Source organism: Acomys minous, assembly GCF_964271855.1.
Source record: "Acomys minous genome assembly, chromosome: 1".
Lineage (NCBI taxonomy): Eukaryota > Metazoa > Chordata > Mammalia > Rodentia > Muridae > Acomys > Acomys minous.
In genome coordinates, this window is record NC_140483.1 from 32,351,422 (window position 1) to 32,363,630 (window position 12,209).

General features: G+C 38.2%; 1 protein-coding gene across 2 annotated transcripts in view; it reads left to right on the forward strand.

The window, feature by feature from the left end:
* Positions 1 to 12,209, forward strand: part of RABGAP1L (RAB GTPase activating protein 1 like) — a 573,647-nt gene that overhangs the window by 170,121 nt on the left and 391,317 nt on the right. For both annotated transcript variants that reach the window (XM_084782440.1, XM_084782439.1), the window contains exon 13: positions 7,219 to 7,369. In XM_084782440.1, coding sequence (XP_084638566.1) covers positions 7,219 to 7,369 — 151 coding nt within the window. The remainder of the gene's footprint in view (positions 1 to 7,218; positions 7,370 to 12,209) is intronic.

A 12,209-nucleotide genomic window follows, 5' to 3' on the forward strand; every position in this document is an offset into this window, starting at 1 on the left:
TCATGGGAGAATGGCAAAGTAGAAGGACCCAGAGGGTCCTAGAAGCCTACAAGTAGAACATTATGATAGGCAGATTTGGGCTCAGGGGTCCTGCTCAAACTAAGGCACCAGCCAAGGACAATACAGGCGGTAAACCTTAAACCCCTACCCAGATCTAGCCAATGGACAGAACACTCTCCACAGTAGAGTGGAGAGTGGGATATTACTTTCTCACATACTCTGGTGCCTCACCTTTGACCATGTCCCCTGGACGGAGAGACCTGGTGGCACTCAGAGGAAGGACAGCAGGTTACCAAGAAGAGACTTGATACCCTATGAGCATATACAGGGGGAGGTAATCCCCCTCAGGAACAGTCATAGGGAAGGGGAATAAGGGGAGGGAGGGAAGAATGGGAGGATACAAGGGATGGGATAACCATTGAGATGTAAGAAGAATAAATTAATAAAGGAGAAAAAAAAAGAAAAAGAGAAAAAAAAAGATGCTATTGTTTGTTTGTCTTTTAAATATTTGCTTTCATGTATTAACAAACTTTGGTAGTGATGATTAAATCCTGATCTTTAAACATGATAGACAGGCAAGCATTTCCCCCTTCATATTACCCTTGTCTTCAAAAACAATTTTAAACATTTGAGGTAGGATTTAAGTTTGTCATGCACTTGTGGTCTCCCTGTGTTAGCTGCTGCAAGTGCTGTGAGTACAGGTGTGCACCACTACACATGGTGGAGCTTTAAAGGTTTTCGGTATAGCAATTTAGGGGTAGCGACAAACTGATCAATAGAGGTGTTGACTGACTGTATGCATCGATCATATCCTTATCAAATGGATGGACCTTATATATGGAGAACAGTCTCCAAATCAAAGACTTCTGAGGTAGAATTGAGAACATTTCTCAGTTAAAATTCAGTCTTCATAGCTTTAAAAGAAATAAAACAACACATTTCTTAATTATATTCAATTAATATTACTTTAGATATAATGATAAACATTAATGTAATATTTTATTAGTTATATAATTTAGAATTAAAGAAATTTGTTAGAAGAATCAAAAGGAACTGTATTGAGGAACCAAGGCAATACATTTTAACCCTTTGCAAAGCTTGCTAGATGTTTTCTATTTCATATCTTTCTATTCTAATTGAGTCATTATTAAAATTGTGTCATGAGAAGACTAAAAAGTTTATATTAGATATCTAAAAATAGTCATTTTTAGAATATCTGTTTTAAACATTATCTTTTTGGTTTAAAAGGTGTAAAGCCTTGGGAATAATAGATTCACACAAAGTTTTTTTGTGATTTATTATGGTAAAGCACCTTTTGAATAAAGGTTTATGGTTTTAGAAAATTCTTCTCTTTTTCTTTCTATCCTCTCCTGCTTTACTTCCTGTTTTTTATTTTATTTTATTTTTTAATTTAATTATTTTATTTTATTTTATTTCATTTTATTTTATTTTATAGACCAGGCTATACTTGAGGTTATGATTTTCCTGGCCAGCTTCCTGAGTTCCAAATTCCAATGTGTGTCAATAGAATTGGTGTTTTAAAAAAAAAGTGTTTTTAACCTAACTGAGCTCTCACACACTTTCAGGAACATGAAATAAAAGCTGATGGAAGCTTGGAAGATTAAAATCACTAAGTGTAAACATGCATAGCGTCCTACTTTTCACACTAGTATAATGTTCCATTTTTCTAATCGAGGGGGAAAGCCTCAGCAAAACCACAAGCAAATTAAAATAGAAGTATATATTCTTCATCTTAATAATAACTTAAACTTATTCCTTCTCTTGATTACACCTCCTCTCCTTCTCCTTTTTCTTCATCTTTTTCTTTCTCTTTCTTCTCCTTCCCTCTCCCCTCCTCTCTGTCCTTACCCTCACCCTCTCTCTCTTCTTTCTCTTGTCTCTTTGGAGCTCCACACTGGAGCCGATGCACAGCATTCAAGTGCTGTGACACACTGTTCCTTACGGTTTGTATACAGTCTCTGCATATCTAGGACTTGCTCGTCGGGGAAGGAGAAGTCCCAGACCTTACTTATTGAGATCCCATCTTAAATTTCAAGTTTTAATTCTTTACTTTTATGAGAATTTTTTAAAGTGTGCCATACTGCTGCTTTTGTATTCACCTAAACTCTAGGCATCTGCTTTTCACCCCTCTCTCAAACCACTGGTTTTCCTTGAAATAATGTCCTTCATTTGAAGTTCCTTCTGCTAGTGGTTATCTTTGAAAACATTTCTTATATACTAGGCAGTTTCAAGAAACTATTTGGAAAGCAAATTACCTAAGGATTCCTGAAAAAATTTGGTTCTACTAGAGTCAAAGAGAATATTTGCCTCTAAACTAGTATTCCTTACTTAGCTTTGGTAGTCTAACATGCCCAGTTTATCATACCCTCATTTATTTATTAACTAAAGCATGGAATGCCTTCCATGTACCAGGCATGAGTTTTGGTGCTTAGAGTTTATGAGTTAAGAAGACACAAATTATTGTCTTCATGAAGAATATATTTGTATGTTAAAATACTGATTACAAGAATGAGAACTTTGGCTTAGTTGTAGGGTGTTTACTTAGCATGTGTAAGACCCTGGCTTTAACCCCCAGCACCACTAAAATGAAACAAAGCAAAATTTAAAAATAATTATTGTACAACTAGTAATTATTTAGTTTATATGTACATTAAAAATTGTATTAGATATCTCTTTCTAGGACAGCTCAGCATGTGCGTTCTACTTGGTTGTCTCTTCCTGACAGCTGCGTTAGTGTTCCATCCATGCGATGGCTGTATGTGTCATAGTTTTAGTGGAAATATTGAAAGCATTGTTTAGTTTAATACATTATTTTTGGGTCAGCGATATTGCTTAGCAGGTAAAGGTGCTTGCTTGTCGTCCCCTGAACTCATGTGGTAGAAGGAGAGAGCCTGTTTCTCAAGGCCATTCTCTTTCAATTGTGCAAATACTCCACTTGTACAAGAATGATAAAATATTTTAAAATTTACTTTATTTATACTTTCCCTGATTATTCACACACAAACACACACACACACAGACACACACACACACACACACACACACACACACACACACACACGTTATCCATTAGTTAGTATCTAAGAAAGTAGATACTATAGATAGTTTTAATTGCAGTTTTATTCTGTAAAACTAGCAAAGTAAGGTTGTTAATCCATTATATTATAAATTACCAAGTATTCTAAAAACTTGTAAGATAAATTTATTTAGATTTTTAGTGGTAGAGAAAAAAAGATTTTCATTATACCTTACCAAGCAAATGCCTTAAAATCCAGTATTAGTAGAATATTGGTACAATTGAATTATTTAACACAGATAAATGTTCTTTTTTTGTGTGATTGTTAGCCATTAACCTCAATAGATATGTGTACCCATATCCATATATGAGTATATGTATATGCATATGTATGACTTAAACTTTTAAAATCCTGGGTAAATCATTATAAAGGTTCTAATCTAACAGCTTATTTAATCAAGCCTAATTATTTTCATTGTGCCTATAATGCTGGAAACATACTGTAAAGGATGCATGGTTGTTGGAGGCTATTGCAGAAGTGTAAGGTAAATAAAGTAAGTGATAGAGAACTGTAAGTTTCATGAGTGTGTCAGTGGCTGAGAAAATATGATCCCGTAGATGATGAAGTGCTGGGAATGGGATGGAGAGAGATGTCAGCAGCAGCAACTAGAATTGTAGTTCAGTTAGGTTAAGGTGGTGATTACTGATGCTGAGGCGATTTTGGAAAACAATCAGATGATGAGAGGAGACCAAGTTCAGATTGGGACATAGCTGATTTTAGGGCGCTGTTGATCCCCAGGTACCCTGAAGGTGTTGCAGAAGTAGTAGTAATACCTTCAAAGAAGAAAATAAAAGAGTTAACTCAGCTAGAGGAAAGGGGTCCAAAGGCAGGCACAGAGTCAGAGGTTGTGCTTAGGCTGGCTTGGACTTGGTGTGCTATGGTGGATTGGTACCATGTGGGGCTTCCTTTTGTCTGGGAAGAGGGAGAGGGTATTGGGGTTGAGGGTGGCGTGGGGTTGAGACTCGGAGGAGAGGAGGGAAGAGGTTGTGATCAGGCTGTAAAATAATTAGATAAATCAATGTGAAAAAAGAAAAAACATAAAAATGGACCCTTTATGAACAAATAAAAAATAATTAGCTCTCTGGTGACAAGAGTGGAGAAGCAGTCATTGGTGGAGTGGTGGGTGGGGATTAAGAAGTAGATTTTATCATTGATCCCTCTAGAAACTTAAAGGTGAAGTAAATGAGTAGTCTGCACTAAAGGATTAAGAAATACCTAGTGAACTTAGTGACATGGGAAGATGTCATGGGTCATTTGAGTGAAAGCCTTTTAGGAAGGACAACGTGGTCTTGTTGAACTGAATTAAGAAATGAATGCTGGGGAAGAAGCATATAGCGTGTATGTAACATTTCTGGGCTCAGAGCCATTGCAGGGCTTTCTGAAGAAGTCAAGCATGCTGTAGTCATCTGCTGGAGTTGTTACAGGTAATGATTTATTTATCTAACATGGAGCATGCACTATATTTAATTACTTTGAATCCTCTTCTGTAACTTTATACATTATGTGACTCATAATTTATAGTATTTTCCTTCAGCTTCAAGGAAATGTACTTAGACTTTTTTGTACTCACACTGTTGTTTTTAATTAATTTTTTTCACCTAGAGAATCCATAAATTCAACTACTTTCAAAGCATATGTTTTTATGATCCAAAAGTATAATCAGAGCCATACATTGAATTATAACAATCATGATTTTATAAACAACCCTAGTTCTCTTATGGCATAATGTTTTTAAGTAGTCTCAGACTCAGTTGGATAATGAAAAGGAGAGCTGTAAGAAAGTTCTAGGTATCAAATAGTGTATTCAATTATTCTTCTATTCAATAATAATTAGTACTTTTGTATCTGTCATCCTTTATGGAGCATGTTAAACATGTTTTCCTAAGTTAACTAAAATCAGATCTAAGTTAACTAAAATCAGATCTTATGTAAATATATAACACCACTTTAAAGAATTGAAGCTATTTTATATTTATATAAATAATATGTATGTAAATATATTTATACAAATATATTTATATACAATAATTTATCATCAATAGAACTTTTAAAAATATAAATATAGTGCCAGCTAACCTGGGCCCAGGGGCTTGTGGAGACTGAAGCACCACCCAAGGACTATGCATGAACTGCAGCTAGGCCACCTACACTATGTACCCAATGGGCAGCATGGTCTTCTTGTGGGTCCCCTAGAAAGGGGAAGGGGGGCTATCTCTGATAAGGTCTCTGTAGCATGCTTTTCAATCACTTCCCCCTGGCAGGGCTGCCTTGCCAGGACACTGTGAAGAGGAAGTGCTCAGTCATGATGCAACTGGGTGTGCTGGGAAGGGTTAGTGGGTGATGGCTCCCTTTTCTGAGAGGCAAGGGTGGGGGAATAGAGGGAAGACGGAGGGAGAAAGGGAGGGGGAGTACAATTGGGATATAAAGTGACCAATAACTAACTAAAATTTAAAAATATACACAAATTAAAGGACTTTCTAATTATATTATGTACATATTTACATACACTATATGAGTTTTTCTAAATTTTTTCATATGTATATTTAAAAGCAGGTTATAATAGTATGTATCTAAAATAATACCTATATACTACTTTGAATCCTGCTTTTTTCCCTTTACCCAGAATAATTATCTTTTTTAATAGTGTTAATTCTTTTATGTTCTAACTCTTTGTACTTCATTTTGATTTGAGCCCATCAGGTTTGCCAGCTTCCATTCCCTAATCCTCCCTACCCCCTCCCCACAGAAGTTTAGCTGAATGAAAGTAGAATGGACATAACTTCAGCGATTTACACAAAATCCTGTTGTGATAAGTTTAACTTATTATATAAGTTTAGAATATTATGATTTTTCTCCAAAGATATCTAGTTTATGGCAATATGTGGGGGAAAAGAACCTTTGAATACATTTTCAGAAAAAGATGCCAAAACTTGGGTCTGGGCTTGTGACAGAAGAGTGTGCATAATTTGGAGACGTATGTGGGATACCAATTATGTAAAATAGACATATGGATTGTATGACTTTTCAGTTTTAAAACTTGAAATTAGAGCTTGGTGTGTTAGTTCAAATTGGGATACATTATCAGGTTTTTGATTTGGGTGGTTGCATCAGGGTCAACTCTGTGATATACTGAGCAAAAAATGAGAAATGTCTGAGCAAAATGGACTGGACCGTAGCTCTATGTCAGGAAAGAGTGAGGCGTAGACTGGGTGAATGTTGAGCAGATGGCTTTGATCGTTACAACAGCTACTCTGTGATCATTGGCTTTAGACAACAGATCTTTGCCTTTACTGTGATTCTAAACAGCACTTGAGAAAAGGATAAGGCTCATAAGCATAAGCTGCCCCTCTTGCAAGATGTAGTTGTGTATGTTCTGGTGTTTGTATGAAAGTAGGGTTCTCATTTTACAGAGTACTTGTAGTCATATAGGCCAGCAAGACAGACTGGGAACTGACCACAGTGAGCAACTTGCCATAGGTTCACTTTGGGTATTTTAAAATCTAAGTGGTCCATTGTGTCCAACCTTGTACTGAGGCAGAGTGTTCCAAATTAGGAGAGAAAGACAGGTAACTTCTCAATCAATCTTTGGGTCAGGGTGTTGGGATTGTAAGAAACTGGAGCTTGCATATTTCATTACTGTAAGGTAGGGCCTGCTTTTGCCTTTTGTCCAGCTCAGTCTGAGTGCCAAGATGCGAAAGGGCTGTAATTCACCTTCAGCACTTCAGCTGCTTCTCTGGCAACACACCCAAGTTGCTGTATCCCCATCCCAGGGGATTTGAATGGCTCTTGTTCTTATCTTGGATATAACCCAAAAACTAATACTTAGATTAGTACATAATCATCATGGGGCAGGTGGGTTTAAAAATATAAATGATAGAGTGAGGAAAAAAAAAAACCCTTTCCCTAAAGATGGAATAACATTGCTCAACAAAGTATAGAATGAAATAGAGAAAAATAGTTAAAGACATTACTGAGACTTAAGCACTGCTTTTGGTTAGTGCTCCCTGACAATTTCTTTTGATCCAGGGTTATACTTTAATATAAACTAACAAATATTCTTTTCATAGCAACAGCAGTTCAAGACATGGATCATGAATGCTTTATTTTCTTCTTTCCTCAGGCACAATAACCTTGGTGCCCGACCTAAAGGACTACCCACTTTGGTGAAGAGTGGTGTTCCTGAGGCATTAAGGGCAGAAGTGTGGCAGCTATTAGCTGAATGCCATGACAACCAGGCAATGCTGGATAGATACCGAATTCTTATCACAAAGGTAGGGCATTCTAATAATATTTTCATGAAGAAACATCAAATTCTGTTTTTCAATGCACCAGTAGCCCATCAGTATCTTGAACTATTCAAAAAATTAATCAGTGGTATGCTGTCAGTATTTTATTCTATTCTGAACACTTGCTGGATTGTGTTAAACAGTTCCTGTGATAGTTTTGAACACTTTATACCTTGGTTTCATTTTAAAATTTTAATGTAAAAGAAACTGGAAGTAGTAAAGTTGATGCTATAAAGGATTTGCTTATAAGTTAGCTAAAGGGACATTGCCTCCAATATGCTTGTGAGATAACTAACTGAGCTTGTAGAAGCTGTAGGCATGAAAATATTGTATCATAATTGAAGTTTAGGCTTGTGAAGAAAGTTACTAAGATTGACTTCTAGTTAGGTTACATTCCTTTGACTGTTAAAAAAAAAAAAAGAAGATAATCCTGACTTACAACTAGCCCATCTGTATATCAAACTACATGCCTCTATAGTGCAGCTCACTGGGGCAGTGCAGGGTCACACCCATCATTAAGTACCTCTCTACCATTAAGTGTGGTGGTTTGAATAGGACTAGCCCCCATAGACTCATTTGTGTGAATGCTTGGTCCATAGGGAGTGTCACTATTAGGAAGTGTGGCCTTGTTGGAGGAGGAAGTGTTTCACTGGGCGACGGCTTTGAGGTATATAAATTCATGTTTGGCTAGTGTGTTCTACTCTCCTTCTGCTGCCTGCAGCTCAAGATGTAGAACTCTCGTTTCCTTCTCCAGTGCCGTGTGTATGCATACCGCCATGTTTCCCACTATGATGATAATAGACTAAACCTCTGAACTGTAAGCCAGCCCCAATTAAATGTTTTCCTTTATATAAGTTGCTGTGGTCATAGTGTCTTTTCACAGCAGTAAAATCCTAAGACAATGTCTCTTGTACTTTTACCAGGTGGGCAAGATAAACCTGGGTAGCAACTAATGTACTTCAGTAATTATGGCAGATCTTTGTTGTGTAAATCTCCCTTCTGCCCAAGTGGCTAGACTTGAGGGCCTATGCCTTGTTCAAAGTATAACCTGGGGCCGTGACCTGAAAGAGATTTAGGGATGGCAGCCTATGGAGAATGAGCAAGCCTAAGGTGTATATAAGTTAGTAAAATCTTCTACTTGCACTCACCCTTGATTAGTAGCTGGTGTTATAAGTCTTAAACAACTTAGCAAAATGGAATAGTGTGTCCTTTGTCTCACCTTTGGCCAACTCAGTATCCATTCCCCTCTGCCCTACCTCTTGTCTTTCCTTGGTTTTTTGGGACAAGGTTTCTTTGTGCTACACACTTGGTACTTGTTTGTCATGATTCAGCAGCTGTTAGTGTCTTATTTTGGTCCAGTTAAATTTTCCCATTAAGGGAATGGTGAGATTTGTAAGGTCGACTAATGAAACAATTCAGTTGGAAGAGGCTTCAGGTTGTAGTAGGACTAAAATCATATTCTATATAGGTAGGCATGGCTGGACAGTTAAGGGCAAAGGGATCCAAAGGCAGGCAACAAAGTCAGAGAGAGCCCCCGATCCTGCTGTTAGGAGTCCCACATGAAGACAGAGGTGTGCATCTGTTACATGTGTGTGGGCCTAGATCTGTCCCATGAATGTTCTCTGCTTGGTGTTTCAGCTCTATGAGCCCCTATGGGCCCAGGTTAGTTGATTCTGTAGGTTTTCCTGTGGTGTCTTTCACCTCTCTGTCTCTTTCAATCCTTCCACAAGATTCCCCAAGCTCCTGCTAATGTTTGTCTGTGAATCTCTGAATCTGCTTTCATCAGCTGCTGGGTGAAGCCACTCATTTTACAGTTATGGTAGCCTTCTGTCTGCAAGTATAGCAGAATATTATTAATAGTGTCAGGGGTTGGTTCTCATGATATGGGACTCAATGTGGGGTAGCCATTGTTTTGCCATTCCCTTAATTTCTTTTCTATTTTTATTCCCTGCACTTTTTATATGCAAGAAAATTTGTGGGTTTAAGGTTTTATAGCTGGGTTGGTATCCCCATCCCTCCATTGAAAGTCTTGCCTTGTTACAGGAGGTGACCGTTTCATGTTCCGTTTCCCCTACTGCTAGCAGTGTTAGCTAAGGACACCCTCATAGATTCCTGGGAGTTTCCATTGTCCTAGATTTGTAGTTTGTCTCAGAGATACTCCTTCACGGATTCTAGTTCTCTCCTGCCATCCTCCCCACACGTCATCCCTCCTGTTGCCCTCCTGACTCCCTCTCCCACCCAGCTTCCTTTCTATCTCCCCCAACCCTGATGTATATTTTATTTCCTCTTCTTAGTGTGATTCAAGTGTCTTCCCTTGGACAGACTTTTTTTTTTTTTAAATAGACATTCTCAGAGACCATAGCTTGCAAAGAGAAGAAGGATTATGGTGAAGCTTTACTTAAGACTTGGCTTTTAAGAAAAAGTGGCTTGTAATTTAATTCTGTAGAATTAGAATTTAAGGTACAGATTTATTTGCAAGTGTTCCTGTTAGGGATAGCATTCTTTTTAGGTGTGGAACCACTGCACATTACAGCTGTTTGCGCTGTTTTACCTTACACTTACCCCTCATTTCTCTATAACCTTCAAAATTATATCCCTCAAAGCAACTTTGTTTTGTGGTGTCATTGCTTCAGACAACCAGGCAACAGTAGTGTGCTTTTAGTTCCTCTCTAGGCATATGTAGGAATCAAAACCCAGGGTTTTTCACATATTGGGCAAGAACTCAGTCATTGTGCCATACTTGTAGCCTTTACTTTCTTAATGTGTACTTCTCTAGCAGACAGAAAGATCTGGGCTTAGTGTGGGACAAACATTTTATGGTTTGTTGGTTTTTATAATATTATCTAAAGAACGAACATATTGGAGGGGTTGATAATACATGCCTTTGTGGAGCAAATGCCTAAAAAAAGTACCGAAGTACATTCCAATGGCAATGAGTAAGATTGATAATTGTAGATATCTGTAGACCAACTTCCTTGTGGAGTCTAGGACCAATAGAACAACAGTTCAGAACAGCTCTTAGGTCCACATTCATAAAGAGTTATGTTACATGTGGTTTTATATTGTATGTGGTTTTAGGTTGGAGTCTTTTTTTTTTAAGCGGGGGCAGTGGGAAACACACAGAGCAACACGGGGCCCACCCAACGACCCCACCCAACGACCGGCACCAGGGCAGGGCTCCACACGGGAAGCAGGGCAAGTCGGGTTCCGTGGCACCAGCTCCCCGAGTGCCCAAAGGGAAGACTCCCACTCCACCAACCATAGCCTCAGAGCGGCCCTGGAAGGGGAGGATCTATCTTGGAGGGGAGTTTGGTTCAGCAACAAGTACCGACTGATATGAGTCTGTACTAGCTCCTCTGTATACAAATTCTAGCTTTCAGTTTAGTATTTTTATGGAACTCTTAAGTGTGTAATTGAGTGGGTCTAATTGTGTTATATTTTGGGCTCTTTTCTTACTGTTGGTCCAGTTTCAATGTGATGGCCCCAAAAGATCTTACGATCTTTTGTTACTTTGTTATGTTTGGTTGTTATGCTTAGAAGGCTGTTCTTTTGTAATGAGAGACAGGAGGGGGGCTGGATCTGGATCAGAGGGGAGGAGGGTAGGAAATGGGAGAAACAGAGGGAGAGTTACTGTAATTAGGATATATTGTATGAGAAAACAGTCTATTTTTAATAATAGAGAAGCAGTTTATAAACAATTAAAAAAGAGAAGTACAGAGATTTTTGTAGACTCTTGATCCCACAGAATTGTTAAATAAGAATGACAAAATATATCAAATGTAGATGACAAAAAATTCTTCCAGTTCAAGAATAATTGTCTGAAAAGGCATAGAAAACAGAGAAATTCAGGTTTGTCTGATGCCCTGTTACCTACTCTGCTGCTAATTTATTTTACCTCATTCTTTAAGTTGATGAAGCATTAAGTACTTCTTTTGTTTCAGACATTGTGCCAAGCTATGGTGACAGTAAAGTCTAATAATATCTCTACTGACTCTTGAGGAGTTTATGGGCCAGTGGGAGAGAAAATCAAGTAGAAAAAAATATCATGGTTAACTGCTATGGCTTGATGTGAGCCAAGTGACAGGAAAGCACAGAGACTGAATCGGGCAACTCTTTAGGATGCTGACATGCTGAAGAAATGAGTTGGTGGTGTGTGGTGGGCATTGTGTCTAGTGCTTTCATACACTCATTCTCCTTTTTTCCAGGTTGAGATCATTGTAGCCCTGGCTGGCCTGCAACACACTCTGTAGGCCAGACTGGCCGTGAACTTACGGAGATCTGTCCTTTCCCTCTTTCTTTCTTTCTTTCTTTCTTTCTTTCTTTCTTTCTTTCCTTTTTCTTTCTTTCTTTCTTTCTTCCTCCCAGTTTCTGTGATAAACACACACACCACTATGCCTGGCCAGTGATGTAATTCTTATTTTTAAAGAAGCGGGAGTCATATCTGAACTCATTAAGTTGAAAACTCTAAAATGGCATAGGCATTTAACTCTTAGTTCTAGTAAGTTTTTGAAATTATAATATGATTAGGTCACTTGTCCCTTTACTCTTTTCCCTTCAACCCTTTCCATGTACCCCCTTTGCACTCTCTTATGACCTCTTTTTCTTTATTCTTGTCACATCACAACCCCCATAATACATAAGTATGACCTGCTCAGTAATATAATGTTACCTGTGTGTTTATGGTCTCAGGGCTGACCACTTGGTATTGGATAACCAGTTGGAGGCTTTTTCTCTGGGGAAGACTATTTCTCTGAGCATTCCCCGGTTGCTTGTTCTTTGTCTGGGATTGAGGCCCCATGTGCCTTCTCCTCTCCATGTTAGTTAG